The sequence below is a fragment of the Macadamia integrifolia genome, unplaced genomic scaffold, assembly GCF_013358625.1.
Source record: "Macadamia integrifolia cultivar HAES 741 unplaced genomic scaffold, SCU_Mint_v3 scaffold913, whole genome shotgun sequence".
Lineage (NCBI taxonomy): Eukaryota > Viridiplantae > Streptophyta > Magnoliopsida > Proteales > Proteaceae > Macadamia > Macadamia integrifolia.
In genome coordinates, this window is record NW_024870581.1 from 142613 (window position 1) to 163685 (window position 21073).

The 21073-nt window shown below is 37.4% G+C and overlaps 3 protein-coding genes and 1 pseudogene across 6 annotated transcripts; 3 read left to right on the forward strand and 1 right to left on the reverse strand.

Annotated features, from left to right (window-relative positions):
• Window positions 1-510: 510 nt before the first annotated feature.
• On the forward strand, window positions 511-2203 carry LOC122070425 (polygalacturonase non-catalytic subunit AroGP2-like). The gene is made up of 2 exons (XM_042634565.1): window positions 511-591; window positions 698-2203. Exons 1-2 carry the CDS (start codon window positions 541-543, stop codon window positions 1664-1666), a joined length of 1020 nt encoding a protein of 339 aa, XP_042490499.1. The 5' UTR covers window positions 511-540; the 3' UTR covers window positions 1667-2203.
• Window positions 2204-2906: 703 nt separating this feature from the next.
• LOC122070430 lies at window positions 2907-5530 on the forward strand (annotated as a pseudogene).
• A 624-nt stretch (window positions 5531-6154) lies between these two features.
• Window positions 6155-12074, reverse strand: LOC122070424. Of its 3 annotated transcripts, none has more exons than XM_042634564.1 (3): window positions 10920-12074; window positions 8254-8370; window positions 6155-7698 (listed from the first exon to the last, which is right to left on the reverse strand). In XM_042634564.1, exons 1-3 carry the CDS (start codon window positions 11591-11593, stop codon window positions 7668-7670), a joined length of 822 nt encoding a protein of 273 aa, XP_042490498.1. In that variant the 5' UTR covers window positions 11594-12074; the 3' UTR covers window positions 6155-7667. The 3 variants fall into 3 exon arrangements, with proteins under 3 accessions (XP_042490498.1, XP_042490497.1, XP_042490496.1); XM_042634563.1 differs by having other exon boundaries at window positions 8240-8370; window positions 10920-12073; XM_042634562.1 differs by having other exon boundaries at window positions 6155-8370; window positions 10920-11955.
• Window positions 12075-15951: 3877 nt separating this feature from the next.
• Window positions 15952-20736, forward strand: LOC122070423. Of its 2 annotated transcripts, none has more exons than XM_042634561.1 (2): window positions 15952-17388; window positions 20266-20736. In XM_042634561.1, the coding sequence occupies exon 1, from the start codon at window positions 16836-16838 to the stop codon at window positions 17385-17387; it is 552 nt and encodes a 183-aa protein (XP_042490495.1). In that variant the 5' UTR covers window positions 15952-16835; the 3' UTR covers window position 17388; window positions 20266-20736. The 2 variants fall into 2 exon arrangements, with proteins under 2 accessions (XP_042490495.1, XP_042490494.1); XM_042634560.1 differs by having other exon boundaries at window positions 15955-17396.
• Window positions 20737-21073: the final 337 nt, after the last annotated feature.

The window sequence follows — 21073 nt, forward strand, 5'->3', positions numbered from 1 at the left end:
TTATTGTGCTACAGATTAGTCCCACATCGGAAGTTCTTGAATCATCAAATGTTAATATAAGAGGTGGTCTTCTCAATATGCCACAATGCATTTTTTACTGTATGGTGGTCCACTTTCCTACCAAAGCGGGTAAGATTGTAGCAAGAGGGGCCCAAGGGGCTCACTAATAATTACAAAAGTTTCTTTTTGAAGTTCAAAATTTTCACTTTCCTTCCTTTCCCTTTAAATTTTCCTTGCAACCAAACATAGCCTAAGAAAAGGGAACTAACAAAAATGGAAAAACTTTTGCTACTACCTGGCCCATAGCAAATGAAATGGAATAGTTCACTTCCCCTTTGGTTCATAATACCTTCCTAGATTTAGTATTTTCCAAAATACCTTTAAGATTCCCCCTTTGGAACCCTTCTTTTTTTTTTCTCTCTAATTGTTTGGTATTACAAAATTTCCCCTCTTTATAAATTCAAACATCCTTTTTCGCCATGCAGCAACTCCCACAAAGGCATATAGACCCATCTCATTCTACTCTGTTTCAAATCCATCATGTCGCATCTCATTCTTTTGCTTGGACTTCTGATAGTAGCTAACATTACGGTAAGAAAAAATGATGTTTTTCAATTATTCATTCATTTTAATGTGGCTATTGCTTGTTCTTGTTTTATCTTTCTTATGTGGTTATTTTCCCCCATTAAATTTGTAGGGTTCTCAAGCTGAAAATAGTTTTTCACAATATTGGGAAGAGCATATTGGTCTTCCACACCCTCCACGTTGGTTAGCAGCAAAAGCTTCTCCACTAAACCTTGATCAGGTGGTAATGTTTATTAAACTAATGGAGGAAAACGAATTGTCTTCTCACCTAAGTTCATTTTGTGAGCAAGCTAATGTTGCTTGTTCTACAAATGTACTAATGAAGAAGACAGCAGAAAACACAACAATGCCACCAATAGCCCAGTGGAATGCTGCCAAAATGAAATATGATCTTCCAAATGAAGCACCCCTCTCGGTTGCCAGCCAAGGGGGGATACCATATTTCCGGGAGTCAATGGTGACAGAGGGAGGTTTCATTCCTGTTCCTGATCTAAGGGACCCAATGCCATATAAATCGTTCTTGCCGCGATCTCTGGCATTAAAAATCCCATTAACTTTTTCCCGGATTGAGGAATTAAAGAAGCTTTTTGGTGTAGTAGATGAATCAAAAATGGATGAGTATATTCAATACACCCTTGAGATATGTCATAAGAGACCTATTCAAGGTGAGGAGAGCACCTGTGCAACATCCGCTGAGGATCTCATTGATTTTGTTGTCAAAAAATTAAGGCACAATGTACACTTATGGAGTACTGAGAGCATTGAGGGATCTTATGAGAATGTCACAATTGGATCTGTGAAACTCATCCATGGAAACCTCTCTAAACCACCAGTCTTATGTCATAGTCAGCCATTCCCATTTCAAGTTTATTATTGCCATGTTTTACCAAAAGTAAAAGTATATGTAGTCGATATACTTGCTCGGAAGAAAGTGAATCATGCAATCATGGCATGCCACTATGATACATCAACTTGGAATCCAAACCATCTTTCTTTTAAACTATTAGGTTTTGGCCCTGGCCTAATTGAAGTCTGTCATTGGATAAATGAGAATGGAATGGTCTTTACAAGTATAGTATAGGTTGAGTAGCATTTGAAAGTTGATTCTCTCCCAATTCTCTTGTTAAGTTTGTGTTACATGCTACTGCTTTTCTATTTGAAGAACAAACATTTACCTATATTGGCTTGCTTATTATATCTAGCTATCAAGTTTCAATATAATTTTGTTCTTCAATAGTCCTCTAAAATAGATGACAACCTGAAATTAAAAGTAAAACCCAAGATCAGCATAAAGGATAGATCTATGATCATCTAGGGGAGTGACAAAGAAAGTATGCTCAGAACAACTCCAAGAAGAGGCATGTCACAATACTCTGGAGTTTCGAATCATTTGGCAGTGAAAATTTCTATTTGAGTTATATAAGTTTGGTCATATACTTTTTTTTTTTTTTTTTTTTTGGGGGGTGTGGGGGGTGTTATTTCTTTTAAGTTATAGAGTCACTTCTTGTATAAGATTTTTTGGGCTCCAATAATTGGCCCCATTTGATTAGAATGGAAGTGAAAATGTAAAATTATAACAAAACGAAATAAAGTCTTGTAATCATTAAAATTGTGTTACTACCTCAGCAATAGTTTCTGTATTTTTACATTTTTTTTAGTTCCCCTTACCATCTAAACAAAGGTGCCTAGCCTTAATGAAATTATCTTTTCAGTTTTTGTAAGAAAAAACGCTTTGAATCATAGAAGGATGATGTTCAAAGGTTTTTGAATTTGATACAAAAAAAGGAATTTAGAAGGCATTTATAGACTATAGCCATTCAAAATTTGCTACAATGGAAGCAGAGTGGTAGTATGATAGTTTAAAACTGGTACTCTAAAGTAGGCAAATGGTGGCCGGTTGCATTTCCTACATGTCGTTAGTAATTTTGGGAAAAGCAAAAGTTGGGTAAAGAAAAATGTTTGGGGTATTTGAGTCGACTGTGATGTCATCTTCATTATGGATGAACAGGACGAAGATGGATCAGGTTCTCGTACGACAACCATCCACACACATGGAATCCAGCCCGATTCGCACTCCAGTTTACTTCATTCTGGGTTTGAGAAGGAATGGGGCTTCTGTGTCAAATGAGGCTAAATATGGCAAAGAGGATTTTCCTTTTTTTCTGTTGGGTGGTATGAGAAACGGGTCTTGCTGACTCTGGGGAAACTATTACTATATAGGGAATCAATTCGGACTTTTCATCTAGTTCTGTTTAAAATGTTCTCTCATTTGAATTATCAAGTTGCAAGAACCTTATCAGATTGCTATTTTCAGAGTCATTATGCCTTTTGTGGTGATCTCAACATGGAACAAGGGGCAGAGAAGCAATTAGCAGGATTAAGTTAATCCATGTACGTTTCTTCTAATTGTCCAGCTCTTGATCAGTCCGTTAGGGATTTTTATTTACATTTTATGAGTTGGGTTTCAGCACTTCAAGTCAAGTTGTTCAGCTAAACAAGTTACAGCCTCTTTTGTGGTTCCAGAGTGCTAGCGTACTGGTAGCAGCATCGGCTAATAGAAGCTGGCACCTAGAGATCTGGGTATCGACTCCAGGGTGTGTGTGTCCACACCCTCGCCCCCCCACCCCCCCAGTAGGTTGGCTGTTGGCCCTGCAGTGCCCAGTAGGGGCCCTCTAGGATAGATTAGCACAAAGAAAAAAAAAAAAAAAAGATGCCATGGGTCATCAGTGTTCATACTAAGGAAATGAAGGAAGCAACACGTTCTTTGGTGATGAGAATTTGCTTGGGAAAAGAGGATTCAGGTGGGTTTATAAAGGAACTCTGAAATCAGGAGAAGTATGTATTTTTCACCCCCTGGGGGTGGGGGAGGGTTTGGTATGAAATAAAGGTAGCTCCTGAAAATCAACTTCACATGCATAATCTTGGAAAGATCAAACTTGCATCTTCTTTGTTTTTTTAAGAAACAAACATAAATCAATGAATGCATACAATAAGGAAGACAGTGCTGAGATTCAGTCTTTCCAGTTGACCAAACAGATTTTGTATTCAAGTAATTACAGATGTGTGTCTGTATTTACTTGAGTCTTTTTCTCTACTGTCCCTCCATTATGACATCTAAAGGTTGTGGCAATCAGCTGCCACCATTTAAAGAAGCTGAAAATGATTCATTCCACATAGAAGTTGACATCCTGAGCAGATTGGACCACCCAAATCTTTTAGCTCTCGTTGGTTATTATGCAAATGGGAAACATCGATTTCTAGTGTATGAACGTATGTGCAAAGGGAACCTTCAAGATCGCTTAAATGGTAGGGATCAATTACAACAATCAGTATTCTTAAATCTTAACTACTGTACTTATACCTATCTAGTTATGCATACTCGATGTCTAATCCACTCATTTTAACTATGCTGCTATTTGTGCTTGCATTTCTAGGAATAGGTGAAGTGAAAATGGATTGGCCTTTGAGGCTCAAAGTAGCACTTTGAGCAGCATGATGAGGTCTTGCTTATCTGCATTCCAGTTCTGCAATAGGGATTCTTATTGTTCATAGAGATTTCAAATCTACCAATATTATTTTAAGTGCTAATTTTGAAGCAATTGTAATTTACTGTACAAACCATAAGTCTGCTAGTTCATGTATCATGGATAAGACAATCATTGTTCTTGCTTCCCAGATATCTGATATTGTGGTCTTGCCAAGTTGATGCCTGAGGGCCAGGAGATGTATACATCCACAAGGATGCTTGGAACTTATGGTTATTTTGATCCAGAGTATACATTGGTATTGTTTCTGCCTTTTCTATTCATATTCATTTATGCTGGGAGTTAAATGTTAAGAAAACCAAAGTTTCAATGGCGTTGTTGACACTATTTGTGTCATCTGATTCCGAAGAAAACCTCCACATTATTCAGTTTCAATTGGAAGATTTCTTGCGACTTCAGCTAATCTAATCCATAAGAATCTGGTTCCATCATTTCTGTTTTGGTCTAAATATTCCTTAAATATGCTTTCTTTAGCAACCTGAATAGGGTAGTGACACAAACTTTCAAGAAAGGATCAGATTCTATTTTATGCTTATTTGGCTTGATCACTGTTCTTCTTATGTTGATCTTGCTAAAAATACGCAGTTCAGGTTTAAAAATTTGGAGAGCAATAATTCTTCTCTGAATTCAAAACAATAAGAGAATGGAGCCTAGGGCTTCCACTCCGCCTCTTCTACCAGCCCCTGTCAGTACAATTTTTATCATCATCTGTTCTTTGAGCCTTACCTATTCACATTATTCATAGAAAAATTACTGTTACTAATACTAGAACAAGTTGTCAAAGCCTCTGTATCTGCTTCTTTCTTTGACATCATTTTCATTTTATTAAAAATTCTCTAACAAATTTAGGAAATGCCCCATTTTTAATTTGTTTGTGTAATGCACTATGCATGTTAGGAGTACTCTATATGGAATTTGTCTACATCCCCTTTAGAACAAGACTGATTTGTGAAGGTGCCTAACAGTCTAGGAATTGGATTGGGCAGACAGGGAAGCTCACTCTACAAAGTGATGTCTATGCATTTGGAGTTCTTCAGGAACTGTTGAATTGAGTCCACAGATCAAACCCTAGTATTATAGGTAAATTGGTTTTTCAGTTTAAAGGGTGATGAAAATAATCCATAAAGGCCATCAAAGTATAATGGTTCAACTGTGAATTATTCAGGCGAGGGATATATTGAATGATCAGAAGAAGTTGCATAAGGTGATAGACCCAAGGATGAGTGAGTTCATACACCATGGAGTCAATTGCATTGTTTGCCAACCTGGCATAACAGTGCGTCTGTGCTGAGAGAAGTGGGAGACCCTCAATGACAGAATGTGTTAAGCAACTACAACAGACTTCCACAACAAATGCAAAAGGGTTAAGCACAGGGTATATGTAATTAAAATTGGTCTGAAAACTTGAACTATGCTTTTAACAGTGAAAAGCTGCTTCAATCAAACGAAAGTGTGATTTACTTTCTTTCTTTTAGAGTAGGTTATTGAGTTCAGAATTTATGAAATATCCATAAGGTAAATTCTGTAATATTAGTGTAGTTTTATAGAACAGAACATAAGGAAGTACTTCAGAAACTTATTCCGGTGTAGAGAAGCCAAGAAGAGCAAGTGAAGGCTCGATGACTAATGGAGGGGGGGAGTGTTTGTGTCTTCATTCAGTAACACCCTTATAACTATAATGGTGTTTTACTTGGTGATTCCACTTATGAGATTCTACACATTTTTGTAAATATTTGGTAAATGTAGTCTCATCCAGAATCAGTATGGGGAATTTCAATGACTCCCAATTTATGTTGGACCTGCTTGTGATAGCACATTCAGTTTTCACAATGTTCCATTTATGTAAATTTTCAAAGACATTCAACAAAGAAGTAGAACACAAGTATAAATAGACTGCAAATTGCACATGGTTTATTGAACATACAGCCTCTGCAATTTTGGTAATCAAACTTCTACTGTAGGGAATATTTAACTGCCAGAAAGGAGAGAGAATCCATTCAAATAAAATAAAAAGAGGTAGAAAAGAAAAGGAAAACTAGCGAAATGTTAAATATTGAAAATATACAAATAGGAGCTACAATTGCTAAACTGATAGGAAAATTCAGAATAAAGTTTTCACAGTGATCGTTGATTCGTTGAACTTATATATTTCTACTCAAGTGCTCTTTCGTACATGACTGTGGTTGCAGCCATTCTTCTAGTCACTTCCTTTTCTTGAGGGAGGAGATGGTGGTGATACAGTGAACAGGAATAATGAGAAAAGGAAATAGGAAATTTTGAGGACTGGGCTTCTTTTCTTTTTTTTGGGTTGGGGGGAGGGGACAACAATCATGGAACCAATTAAATATAACTGCACCAACTGCTACACAATGAACCTCTGCATTGGAAGACCAGTGGAAATAGTGAAGAGAAAAAATCAGTCAATCAGGATCAACAATCACCGGCGCTTCCCACAGAGGGTTAACAACTTCAAAAGTGACACTTTCGATCAAAGCTTGCAATCCGAAAAGATCAAAATCAAGTCAAACCAAGGCTTCTGCACAGCAACAGAGCTTCTCTAACTACCCCCGTCTCTGCAATGGAAGATCCAGGTCAAGCGTAGAGCTATATCTTACTACCAGAAGGCCTCATTTAAGGCTTTCTCTTAACACAACTCTTCCCAAGAGACATTTCTTAATTCGCCCATGCCCCATCCATGACCACTGTGTAATGAACATTATGTCAATAAGCATAGATGGGTCTGCTGCCTTGCCAGAAGCAGGCTTTGTCAAGGAAGACCTCAAAACTCTGACAGATAGGATGAGGCCAAATAGTCTCTAAAGAACTAGCAATTGAAGACCTAAGCACCGCATTCTTACAAAGTCTTCCAGATATCCCAACAAGAACTGACCAAAATGCAATGGAACCCCAGCTTCCTGAAAGTCCCATCGCTATGCTCAGCAGGAACCAGTCCTGAAAATCCAGTCCTTAATTAAATCGGTGCAACAAAAAAAATGAACTGAACCAAGCAGGATGTTGGCATTCGAGAATCATGTCAACCCTGTTTCCTTATTTTTTGCCACAGCAGACGGGATGTACGGAGTTGTGACTTTTAGCCACCAGCAGATAGCCTAAGCAGTACCTCCACAGAAATAGCTTCAGCTTCAGGGGCACCAGTAAATTCCACACTTCCATGCATACTTTTTTGATAAGAGAGGAGACTCCAAGCTCACACAACTGGAAAGTCAATCTCTGTGTGATTTCACAGTAAGCCCGTGTTTAGAGAACTTCCAATCGTTCTATCAGTTTTGTCAGTAGAGCTCATAGACAACTTTAGAATCTCAGTCACCTTATGAGGTTGAAAAACTGACCTAATCTCAGCTTGTCTCCGACATTTCCTCCTCAGATCTAAGAGATCACTGACCATTCGTGTGTCAGTAGATTTAGTCTCAAGTGTGATAATTCTCCCATTTGTCGGCCAACTGTCTTCTGAAATATTAACAGCTCTGACACTTCCAGTGCACTGAAGGAGTACCTGACTTGGACATTTGTTTCCCTCTAAAAAGCTTTCAAAAGCACAGGAAGCAATCTGATTCAAACAAACATCAAGCAAGGAGATGCTTCAGGTCAGGAACCCACATTGCATCCACAGCATAACATACTTCAAACACAGGGTCTCTAACAGATACATGGCACATGCAAGCGGAAACCGTCTAATGACTCTAATCAGTCTCTTCGTCTTAAATCTAACAGCTGGAAAAGCTGAAAACTGCATTGTGTTGACTGTCACGAATAAGGCAACTAACTTTGAGAAGAAACATTTAAATAGGAGGAGGGAGAATGAACTAAGATCTTATGTTTAAGAAGTATACAACTGAACTCAAGTTTTCATCACTACAAAAAAACCAGCATTTACAGCAGGAAAGAAGAGTGAGTTTGTCAAGGACACGTGTATGCTTTTGAGAACACTATTTATTTTTTCAACCTTCATAAAGAAAATTCCCCATCAGGATTCGTGATATCCACTTCTGAATGGTTATTGAAAACTGACAACATCTTGCACATCAAGTGCTTACGTCGTTGGAAAGTCAACAAGATAAAAATACTATCTGTCTTGACAATACTGTAACCTGCTTTAGTATACATTTTAAAGGGAGCTGTATCAATCATTCTGCAGTGCAGGTAGACTTCCCTAGAAGGGCAACTCGTCTGAGATATCAGTTCTTCACATGCCTTCAAAAGATGCCAACCAATGCCCCTCCTGAAAAATTACACAAAGAAACATCTTAAATCAGCCGTTTAGATGATCCATATGAACTGTTAATCGACAAGATGCAGCACACTTAATTGCATTATTCAAAAGGTGTAAAACATTTAAGTGATGAGTCAGAATCAATGCTCTAATGTCTTCATATATTCAATATGACAATTATGCAGTCACCTTTTTTATTGCAACTGAAAGGAGCAAAAATTGAATTTGCCCATGAATTTTTTTAAATAATAATGCATTAATTAAAAAAAAAAAAAAAAAAACTTTGAAACATTTTAAGTGGAGCAGCAACAGTGACACAATTTTGAGTAATTTTACAGGTACAAAGTGTTGATTGTTCCAGGGTCCAAGTGAACTTAGATTTTCAGAGTATACTCATTTATGAATGTGAAATCCATGACCTTGCTTCTCAACTTAGTCTGACCTTTTAGGTTTGGTCATGCACTTTGCATCTCAAGGTTTTCTTCTGTGTGAGAAATTTTATATTACCACTTGAGAAGTAGTTTGTTTCCTTCTGCAGTGAAGTAGGTCTGAGTTCAACATGGAAATTGAAATTTGAAAAGTGTGATTCTTTTAGTCTTTTCTATGTCAAAGGAGAATGAAAGGTTTCAGATAAGAAATGTGTTGAGAACATCAATTCATAGAATCATTGGAATTGCTTCACTAGTTTCTCAGATACTAACCTCCATGGAAGGGGAGAGGGAGGGAAACAACCGGGATAGAGAACTTCGTATCCAGTGTCATTCACTATTTTTCCAGTGTTGCACTCAAACCTATGCCCATAGAGGCAGAGCAGATACTAAGCCCCCTACTATTTGGCCACCTCCTGTGGGCACTTTCTTAGATTGAACTTCAACAAGATAAGTCAATGTTCAATCTCTAAGGTGGGTTTCCACTGAGAATGGAATATCCGGAGGTGAACAAGGCCCTAGCCTCTAGAGTTTGCTGCTTTTCACAGGCTGGAGAAGGGCTCATACTGCTTGCCTTTGAATTGTTCATTCAGTAGCAATACAAACTTTTTCTACACAAAAATGGAAGGACCACTATAGAAGTTACAAGTAGCCTATACTATAGTAGAGTAGTCAGCCTAACCAAAGCGTCACCACATAATCCAATTACCCTTTTTTTTTTTTTAATCTTAAGGGGCGGGGTCCCAAAAAAACAGATTTCAATGTAAGATTTTATTCAGAATATGAAATCCAGCAAAATGCAACTTGTGAAAACTAGGGTTTAGTTTGTATCTGAGAAAACAGATAAAAAGGAGTGGAAAATAGGTGAAAACATGAGATGGCATGGTTGCCTGTAAAGTAGATAACTAACTGTTATTTGATGTGTTCCTAGAAAACACTAAAATAGAAGAATGGTTAAATATAATTTAATAGAAGGTTAATTTTGTCGCATGTAAACTATAAGTAAATAATGGATGTTGTACATATTAAAGGTAAAAGTTAACAAGATGATCAACCAAGATGGTTAAAGACACTTTGCTAGCTCATCTGGAGGGATGTTTCGCAATATAAGCAACAATGAGGATTGGATGTTCAAAGAGGACACAAAGGTTTCGGCCTCCCTAATATCTCTTCCATCTATATATCATCAAATCCATGAATGTAAGTGGACAAATCTGTAGCAAAAGGGTGATAATACATGCTCAGAAACTAGGAAAGAAAAATGAGTTCTAAATCTGTTTCAATTAGATGCAGTATATTCAGTATAGCTGTGGTAAAATTTATTTTCCTTATGCCCTTTTTGTCCATTCCAAGAGAATTAAAATATTCCCTTTTAATTTAGTTAATTTTTGTATTGAAGCTTTTATGAAAAATAACAAATGTATGTGAATACAATCATCCCCAGTATAAATGCCAAGTTCATTGCTTGAAGCAACATACACGTCTGACTAGAAGTTGGAACTTCCCTCAACCCTATATAGTGAGGAGGCCAAACCAAGTACGCTACTTTTGGATGCCTATTTCCCTACGAATCCCTTCCTTTCTATTATTCTTTGTGAAGCTACATTATTTCTACCAAATATGATCTACCATTGATACTGGGATGGACATAAACCTAGATTGCAAATCTTGAAAGAAAATATCCACTGAACTGATAAAAGGAATACCAGTTCAGTGGAGGAAGAATCCCAGTACGCCACTGACTAGTTCTAGGAAGAGTGATACCAATTGGCCTGGACTTGAGTGGACCCAGTGAAAGTGTCTCCTGTTCTTCTTCTTCTTAATGACTGCCAAACACATTTTCAAGTCTAATTGCTCTGAAGCATTTAAGTGTTGCTATTTTTTAAGGCAATGAACGACTGGAAGGAGATTTAAAAACTAAACAGGATCTTTCATATGAACCACAGAGCCATTGACAGAAGGGAGCAAATTTTGTCTGAACATCTCTAAGAACATGAAAGCAATCAATAGATAAAGCTGTAAAGGTGCCCTTAAAGGAAAGATGACACTACGAGAAACAAAGTGAATAAACAGAAAATAATTGAAAAAGGAAGCAAATTTCCTGATAAACAGGCAAAGCTGTAAAAATACCTTCGGAGCTGCTTCTTCACAGTCATATTACATATATAAGGGCAGTCCTTCGGAGGAGTTGGGGTTGGAGGAGAAGCATTGGCACCTCGTTTATTGAAAGAAACCTCAACCGTACCTGCCAACTCCTCTTCACCACCCTCTTCCCTGTAATACCCAACAAGCGTCGCCGTGTGGGGCATTAGAGCTCTCCTCTCAGTCATATACTGATTCACCAGGAACGCCAAGAAACGGACATAACCGGAAGGTAGAGACATGGACTCTGCAAAAGATTCAGAAAGCAACCCAACTGTGACATCCATCTCTTCTGCACCCATCACACGAACCAACAACGACCCAGAAACAACTTCATGAGAATATCTGAAATTGTGTATAATTTGGAGCTTCTCAGTTTCATCATTAGTAAGAAACCGGCCAATTCTTAGTGGGTCATTGAGATATGATTCAGAGGAAGAAGAAGAATGAGAAGAGGAATAAGCAGGATAAAACTTGAAACTGTCGAATTTGTGCAAAAGGAGCAAAGGGTGCGCAACCTTTGGAGGTAAGGATGTAATGGAGAAGGAATGGAGTGGATTGAAGAGAGGGTTCTTAAAGGGCTGACTGTGAAGGTGTGAATGGGGCTGAGGGTGGACATGGCGAGGATCTGAGCAGAAAGAAAAGGAGATAGTTGCAGCCATGGTGAGCAGAGCAGCTAAAAGGATGAGGAATCGTGGATCTGAGGAAGTGGGAATTTACCCCAAAATCAATTCCACCACCACACTAATCACTTGTGATTCATTCAGATTGGATCCAAGCGAGTGGAGCAGAATCAAAAAGGTCTTATTACCGTTCGATCACAGAAACTATAGTCAATTATCCTCGTCATCCACTCTCAGTGACTCCACCCATAGGAAGAAATCAAGTATCAATGATTGATGTCTGATGGGGTAGGACCCGGCTTCCCAAATGGGAAGCAAACCTTCTCCATGTCCTCCATTTCTGATCTTCGATTCTCCCATTTGCTTATTTTGACCATTGGATTCTTTCTTCCAATACAAAGACAATGATCAAAATGGAACTTAGATTTTGGATTGGCGGCTGGTTAAACACTAAAAGGGGAATTTTAATCCCTTCGATAAATTTCTGTGTTCCCACAATAGAAATCAAACATTCCTGCGTTGAAGGGCAAATTCGAATGGGGTTGATCCCCATTTTGGCCGAGCCAGAGCGATCAATCCAAATTCCATAACAGTATAACTAGGGTTAGGGCAGAATCTGGTTCGATTCCAGCCAATTCTTAGCCTATTTCGGCTGATCCAGATCAAATTTGATGAAAATCAGCATTATAGCAAGATTTTCCCAATAGGTATGCACAAGGTCTGGGTTCAAATGGTCCATTTAATTTGATAGAGAATAGGGGATGTCAATTAATTTTAGATGTAAACCAAGAAAAAAAATGGAGAAAGAACTCTTTCAGTCTGGTGTTGTCTATGCTTAGATATAGGTGAGCGTGAAATGGCCATGTTGTCCTCCAGCCCCATGCCCTAAGGATGCCCACAGGCGTGTTCCCATTGGCATGGTTCTTTCTTCCATTAATTTTAATTATGTTGGGTCTCTTGATGAAATAGGAAAATGAGCACTCTCTGGTTTAGCCAAAACAAAAACAAACGCATGTTTTTGTCCATGTGCATCCCCTCATTGGCCTCGCACTGGCATAAGGACTACGCGGCAAAGGGTGAAAGAACCATATTGTTCTAGCGCAAGACACGTCAGAACCGCTGACCAATGAGAGCATAGGCGGGAGCATCTTCTGCTAATACAAGGGTGGGGGCAATGTGATCATTTCACATCTGCTATGTAATGTGTATGAGTGTTTCTTACGCCAAAGTAGTAGGGTTCATTTTTCCTTTAACATATAACAATCAATATAAATATCCCAAAAGAAGTTGACAATCTTCATTATTCCAAATGCGGCGAGCGAGTTGACAATCTTGGTTATATTCCAAAAGAAACACATACATGCAAGGAATTCAAAGATAGAAAAGCAAAATGTGATGGAACCACTTCTTTCAAGGAGACAATTTTGACTCCATGAAAAATACTACAGGTAATGTAGATGATCTTTATTGTTTTAGTAAGTAAATCTTAACAATATAAGAGAGAGAGAGAGAGAGAGAGAGAGAGAGAGAGAGGAGAGAGAGGGGTGGGGTGGGGTGGGGTGGGGTGGGGTGGGGAATGGCCAACATTATGCCCATCTCCCTCCTCTTATCTCCTTCTTTCTATAGATTAGCTAAGTTTCTCCCTTAGATGGGTTGCCTTTTCAATTTGTGTCTAGGATACTTAATATCAAGTTATCAACTTTACAATGACACAATGATAAATGTTTTTATCAGTACCTACAAAGATAGAAAAGGTAGGATTTCATTGGTATCTTAATTAACCTAAATATTATAAAATATTAATTAATCTTATTGATAATAGTGTGTGAATATTAATATATAATTTAATATTTCTAAATAATGGACTATAGGACATATAATTAAATTACTATCAAAACCCCAGTCCATCAAATATGTTAATGCAAGGATTCTGTGTAAGTTCTTGGATGAAATTATTTTCAAAATAAATAGGAAAACAATATTAGTTCTAAAATACAATATGTAAAACAATTTGCTTCTTGCTCTGCAAAGCAGCATACCCAAAAAATGAATAATGAAGCACCTCCCAGAATTAAACTGATGATTGATACCTTATGAAAGCTACATGACTCTTGTATTTGAAGCGCTAAGTTACTTAAGACTCTCATCTAAGAGAAAGAGTGTCCCTCTCGGATGAGTATACTTGTATATATCGCAACAACTATAAACAGTTTTATGTTCCTATTAAAAAAACATCCCCTTTTTCTTCATTCTTTTGGAACCAATACAGAAATGGGTGGTTTTACAAAAACGTCAGTAGAATTGGATTTCTGTCCAAACATGACATAAACATTCTCTCAATATTCTCCAGTAGAGCAATAGATTCTTATTGAACGACTCTTTCATTCACAATCCAATACATCAGAAAAAAACATCAATCATTGGTGCACCAAAACTCATGATCCATAATTACAATGACAAGGACCTCTCAGGTCACTAGACAAATAGAATTCTATAAATAAGAATATTGTATCTTATCAACTAACAATATCACGTACAATATTCTTGTGTGATCATGTACTATGTACAAATTATTCTAAAGAAAACATTATGTGATGACCATATAAACAAGAAATCTAGTCTTATCCCTAGTCGAATACAAATTTAAGTGAAAATCTAACAACCACAGCCCATTAATGATAATATAAATTTAAAAAAGTAAAATTAATAAATAAAAAAAAAATTGGATTTAACGAACCTATATCCAACACTCTACATTAAAGAGACTAGCTAATTCCAGGGCGACCATAACCCAACTAACAATCCTTTTTTCTTTCTTTTTTTTTTCACAAAAGAGTATATATATCATATACACTGGTCAAAGGTAGAGACATCATTTGACCCCTGACGCGTTCTAATACTTCTCAATGACAACCATTGTAGCCTGTTCAAAGTATGAATATATGGTCATATGACTGGGTCATGGCCTCATAGATAAAGTGTAACCTGAAGTCGAAGGGAATAAGAGGATTCCCAATACTCATTAGGCCATAGTGGAGTAGTGGACGATTAAAAATTGCCCCATGACCAGGGTTTGCCCCAAAAAAGCAGTATAACCTAGAGTCTAAAACTGATTGAGAGGGGATATATGGTCATATGGGGTCCTCTTGTTAGGTCAGCATCAGCATTAGAGGATGACTGGTTCTACTGTTACTTTTGGTGTCTAAAACTCCCTCGCTTTTGAAAATTGTTTGAAAATTCTACTTCAATCCTTTGTTTTTTTTTTTTTCTTTAATTAAATCCTCAGGATATTGGTGCTTAGATTTTCTCACATGTTTTCTCGCATAATTAGATATAGAATCCACACTAACACTTTCTCTCTCTTCAGATAAAATGTGGATTCTCTTTTAAAAGAATGTCTCATGTTCTTCGAGAATGCAGTTTCTCACTCTCGTCTAATGAGAAAACTTGGGCCTTTTTTTTTTTTTTTTTTTAAGTTTTCTTTTTGTTATTAAAAAATCGACAAGAAACTAACCTTCAACAATAGACATATATTTGACTCTTGGAAAGATCTTTATTTTCTCTTAAATCCTCAGGATGTTGGTGTATAGATTCTTTCGTGTTTTCTCGCATAATGAGTCAAATAAAATGTGGGCTCTCTTTTGAAAGAATGTCTCATATTTCTCAATTGTGCAGTTTCTAACTTTTATCGTGCTTTTTTTTTCTACAAACTTTTCTTACTGTTATTTAAAAATCGACCACGAAACTAACCTTCAACAACAGACATATATTGGACTTTTGGAGAAATACCCACACTGTTGATACTTTCAAATGCTTCCCTATTGATATCGTGCTAGTGTAAGAGCTACGTCCCTGAACAAATAACTCTTCCTTGTAAATTAAGAGATAGAGTTTTCCCCCCGAAAGCACATGGCCTCTACGTCACAAACAAGGGGACGCAATTACCATTGTGTCCCTCCCAAGTTTGCGAGCCCTAAGCACAATGGGCTCTCCCAACAAAAAAAAAACTTGCTCATAAATTAAATAAGGGGAATCGATAGCGGCATAGCTGGTGTTATGCACTAATTCATACTCTTTCCTCCCTGACATGTGGATCTCCTATAAATGAACCATGTGATGTCCCCTCCCAAGCACCTATTATTGAAGTAGAAGTTTTTTACAAAAAATAAAAAATAAAAAAGTAGAAGTTTCCATTCCATGCGAGCAGCGTGGCTATCCCCTCCCCATTAATTAAATGCCTCTTGGGTATGAAATCCAATGAAGCTTGCAATTGGGCCAGGGCCCATCCAGTGGTAGCCCAACCCCACGTGTCACATAAAATGAAAACACCTTCACCTTTCAACGGTTCGCAAGATTGCCAGGTTGTCGCCGCTATTACCATTAGAGAGAGAGAGAGAGAGAGAGAGAGGGAGAGAGAGGAAAAGAATCCGTGGAGGCAGTAATGGACGTTGGCCTAACTATAATATCTTGATTCTGGTTTAGAGTAAGAGATAGAGATGTACACATGGTAGAGGTAAACTAGGATCTTTGGCAATGGCGTGCATCGCCAGTAACAAAGAAGATAAAATGCTTCTAACTACCACTAGCAGTCTTCTAAGTCTTCTTCCTGCACAGCTGCACTGCAAATTCGCGTTCAAATGACAGTCAACAACAATGAGGAGCTGTAGACAATAAAATAAGGGGCTTTCGATTTTGGGAATTCGGAGTTTTCGATTTGGGAGCTCGTGAAAGTCTTCGTCTCGTAGCCCTATAAATACGGAATGATTTGTATGATTCCTCAATATCTTTACTGCAGCCCTGTTTGTTCTCTTGAGAATCTCAGCTTCCTCTCCTTTTATGTGAAAGGTCACATGTTGTTTCGTCTTTAAGCGAATTGCTGTTTTCTGGGTTTGATTGCTTCTTTTCTCTCTTCCGTAATTGCGGTCGATCTCTAAACCACATTTTTCTTCTTTTTCTGTTCAATTGCTCAATTGGGTTCTTCGTTCTTTTTACTCCTTCCAATTCGCCTTTCTTCTCTTCTGTCAACTGGGTTCTTCGTTATTTTCTTTGATTTTGGTGAAGATCTATGTCTGCTCTTTTGGGATTCCATTTTTTTATTCTGTGCTGCTACTTTGGAGTATCGCTGAACCATTCCACTGCCAACCCTCTTTGAGATTAACTGTTCTATACCCATCATCCCTTAATTCTCTTTGTGGGTTTTTCATTTTTTTTTTTTTTTTTTTTTTTGGTGGATTGCTTTTGCTGTTGTACTGCAAGTTTCTCCGCATTTCGAATCAAGAAAATGTCACAAGGCTTTGCAGTTGAAATTTACTTCGACCCTGCACTGGAGAACCAGGTACTGAAGGCTTGGAATGTCATGGCACGGCGCCAGATCAGCACCCAACTAATTGAGATGCAATCTCGGCCACACATCACCCTACTCTCCAGCCCCCTTCTTGATCCTCCAAAACTGGAAAACATCATAAGGAACTTTGCTTCGAAGCAAGAACCTTTGCCTCTCTCTTTCTCTACCATTGGAAGCTTCCCAAATGAAGGCAACGTTCTCTTCCTTGGCCCAACTCCTTCACTGGCACTCCTTCAATTCCACTCGCAATTGTGTGATGCACTGAAGGAGGAAAGCGTGGAAATCGTTGAGTCATATAGCCCGGACTTCTGGGTCCCTTACTGCTCAGTTGCACAAGAAGTTCCCAGGAACCGGACGGCAGAGGCTTTCAGTGTGCTGCGAGATCTGAAATTGCCCGTTACTGGGTATGCAATGGATATCGGATTGGTAGAGTTTTCCCCCGTTCGTGAGCTTTTCTCATACACCCTTGGCAGTGTACCTGAAGCATGAGGTATCAGGGTGAGGTTTCAGAATTTGCCTTCGTTAAAATTCTATCTTTAGATGCACTTGCATATTCATTGGTGTTGTAGAAAAGAAACATGATTTACGTGAATGGTTCTGTTTATAATTTTAAATGATGGTTACAGATTCGTGATAGTCTCTATTAACTCAATTTGGTGTAAACATTGTGATTCTCTGGGTGGCTGTGGGAATTTCTCTGCTAGAATTTTGAACTGAAATTTTTTCTTTCATTCTAACAGAAAATTGTTAGATTTCATATTGAGAGTTTTTTCTCAAGAGAATTCAGTTGGATGTGAAACCTTTCTATTTGCACAAACTTGATAGATGGATTGTAATAATCTTTTATGAGTTTAACTTGCAAATTGTGAACTGAATAAATTTCCTCTGCATTTCAATTTTCTGAGCTTTTAGAATGGTGTATTAGAATCCAATTCTTAGATCTTAGAGTGGGAGATCAATAATTGAAATTATTTGAATAAATTGGATTTTCCTGATAAATAAAGACACACAAACCAACCTAATCTTTCTGGTTTTTGTTTTTTGTTTTTTGTTTTTTGTTTTTTTTTTTTCATTGAGGGCATCTTGCAGTCTTTTTCTAGTGTAACTTACCTCCTTTGTTGTTGAGAACACCTTTGGAGTTTATGCTAGAAGGTATTCCTCTGTCTTACTAATGAAATATGTTTCATTGCAGAGGCTTTATATTTGGATATCACTAGCTTTGTAAAACATGTCTTTTTCTTGGTTGGATTTTTAAAGAATGTCAGTAGTGGTGGCTTTAAGGTAGAAATGTTTAGGGTTTATTCTATTTTTTTATAATATATTTGGATAGATAGGATCTGGCCAATTTTTTAACTTCCACTAGGCTGGCAACTGCTAGAAAAGCCTGAGAATTTTGAACCAGTCTTTATCTATATATTGTCTCCTAAAAAGCTATGAGATGTCAGGTAAGAGTATCGAATGATAGCTATTATGGAAAGCTTCCTTTGATAGTCATTTTTTGATAGCTTTGGCTATTGATTATTGGATTCTCTGGTTGTTAAACTGATTTTAAGATTCATGAAGTGGTCTTTCTTGTTCTTTCTAGAAAACCCATATTTTTTCAAGATACAAAGAGGAGCAGTCTCTTGACTGTTACTATTTTTCATGGGGTAACTGGACGAAGGATGTTTTGGTCTTTTAATGTAAATTCACTCATTAGAGGTTTTATTTTTACAGAATAAGGGAACTCTTAATTGTGATTGAAAGAACTAGATTGAACTGATGCAGAGGGAATTCTTGATTCTAATTTTATTCACTAGATTGCAGTGATGCATAGGGCATTCTTGGGCCAATTCTATTTACTAATTTCCTAATTGCTTATTGTCATTAAGTGTTTTACAAGGACTATTGGAGACTCTTGGATGTTAAAACTGAGGTGAAAATGTATTAGTCATGCATGTGTTCTGCCTTCACTTTATGAATCACCTTTTCCATAGACTGGTTTAAATTCATTGTAAATTTTGTTTTTCATTCATTGAGAGTTATTATTCAATGTAAGAAGAGGTCTAGCTAGATAATCCTGATTGATCAGCTTTGTGTGGCATGATATCTACCAGTCTTTTGGTCATAAAGCAAAAATAACCCATATATGATTGACACGGGGTAAAGAAGGGGGTTGGGGAAGGTTTTCAACTGTATGATTTCTTACTGATGTTCAAAGATTAAGCTTGCGTTGTATGGTTATTGGCTTTCTGTTATTGCCTTTAAGAAACTACTCCTCTTTCATAGGTTTTCAACTGTATGATTTCTTTTTCACTTTACATCTAGTATAGTTTTAGATTTTGTACACCTTATGGAGCCTGTTGCTGGGAGAGTATCAGGGACAGGGAGGGCTTAAAGCAAAGAGAGGATCTTAACTTCAAAAGTTATGCTACTTCTGAATAGAATGATGCCTAGAGAAATGCTTTCCAGTCTGATGGTTTCTCTTCCCTCTCATGTATGAAGGAAACTGAGAATTTGAGAATTGAAAATTTGAGAGTACTCGTAGGAGTTCTATTTGAGAATAGGATGTCTCCAGTTTCCTTCTAATTTATAGAAGCCTGACTTATTACACCTCTTAATCTCAGTTGTTGCATTTGGACCATGATGAATAAAAACAAAAAATTTCCAATACTGTGATTTCAAGTGTATGAAATGGAGTGAGTCACTTGCACCTAAATGCACATAGAAATTGATAGGTGCCTGGAGGCTCCTTTTGCTTCCCATTTCCATGCTTTATATAATGGCTGAAAACTATTATGATTCTGAGACATATTGTGGTAACACATTTTGTGGATCTGACATTTTGAAATGGAGTGAGTTAATTGTACCTAAATGCACTAGTATCTCTGTAGGTGAGTATGTACATGCTGTCATAATTTTTATTTCTGGGCGGTCTAATGTACAAAAAATAAAAATAAAAAATGTACTGCAGGGTCTGGGCAGTCTATGTAACTCAGTAAAAAACTATTGGATCGAGACCTTCTGTCTGGATGGCTTGATATACTGAGGCTTTGTGACTACAAATTTTCTCCTGTATTGGAAATTTTATCTTTATACAAAAGCCTATAGGCTTGACCATTGAGCCTTCAACTGTGACATCATTTCACATGATAGAAGGTCTGAATCAAACTTTTTTTTTTTTAACATAAAGAGAACACCATCACAGTTAGATAGGTCATTCCATTATCCAACTTAGCATAATTGTATAAGCTCTAGATGACTTGCTTTTTGTACAAGCATGATATCCTTATCCAAGCTTCTTGAAATGAATACACAAGCTCGACTTCAGTTGCTTGAATTTGGGAGAATGGTCTTGTTTCTCATGAATTTAATCCACAAACTGCAGGTTGAATATGGAAAGAACGTTATGGTTTGAAGAAATGGCTGTAGCTGATTGTGGGATGATGTTTTTCAACTTTGGCTTCCTCGGATGATGGATGATGGTAAAACAATAGCAAAGCTGCAGTGTAAAATTCCAGAAAAGTAATAGAATGCTTGTGGAGATATAATCAATTTGGTTTATGATTTTCATTGATTATAACGATTGAGCTTGTGGAGGCGGGGAAAAACCATGGATTTATTATTGGAAATTGCAGGTTCAGAGTGGAGATGTAGATTCTTTTAGCTTTCAAGAAAACTTTTTATTTCAGTATCAAATAGATTAGATTTTGCTTCAATCTTGATACCTTCTGTTTACTCTCTTGGCTTTGTTTTATTGTCGCAGTTTGTTCAGCTGCTTAGAACATGAAAATTTCCATGTGTCAGTGCACTTAGATTAACATTTTTCAATGGGGACAATGCTCTTTTATTATCTGTACTTTATTTGAATCTTTAAAACTTGTATAGAAGTTTTTGGAACCTTGTGCCGTCACAAGAAAAACACCTTTATCATTAAACTGCAGCTCCACTACAGTATATATGGCAGTTTCTGTTACCTGTTTCATTACTTGTGGCCTTGGGTGCATATGGCATTGTGGTCTGGACGGTTCAAAATTGTTTGAAGCACCGACAGAACCGGAAGCGCCCCTTTTGTTTCAAAGAGAGCAGGATGGGTTATTCACATTTCATTTGATGGTCAGAGGCGAAATACCAATCAGCGAGGCTTATTTGAGCCGTGTTATAAATGCTCTCGCTAAACCTATTGATGGTAAAGG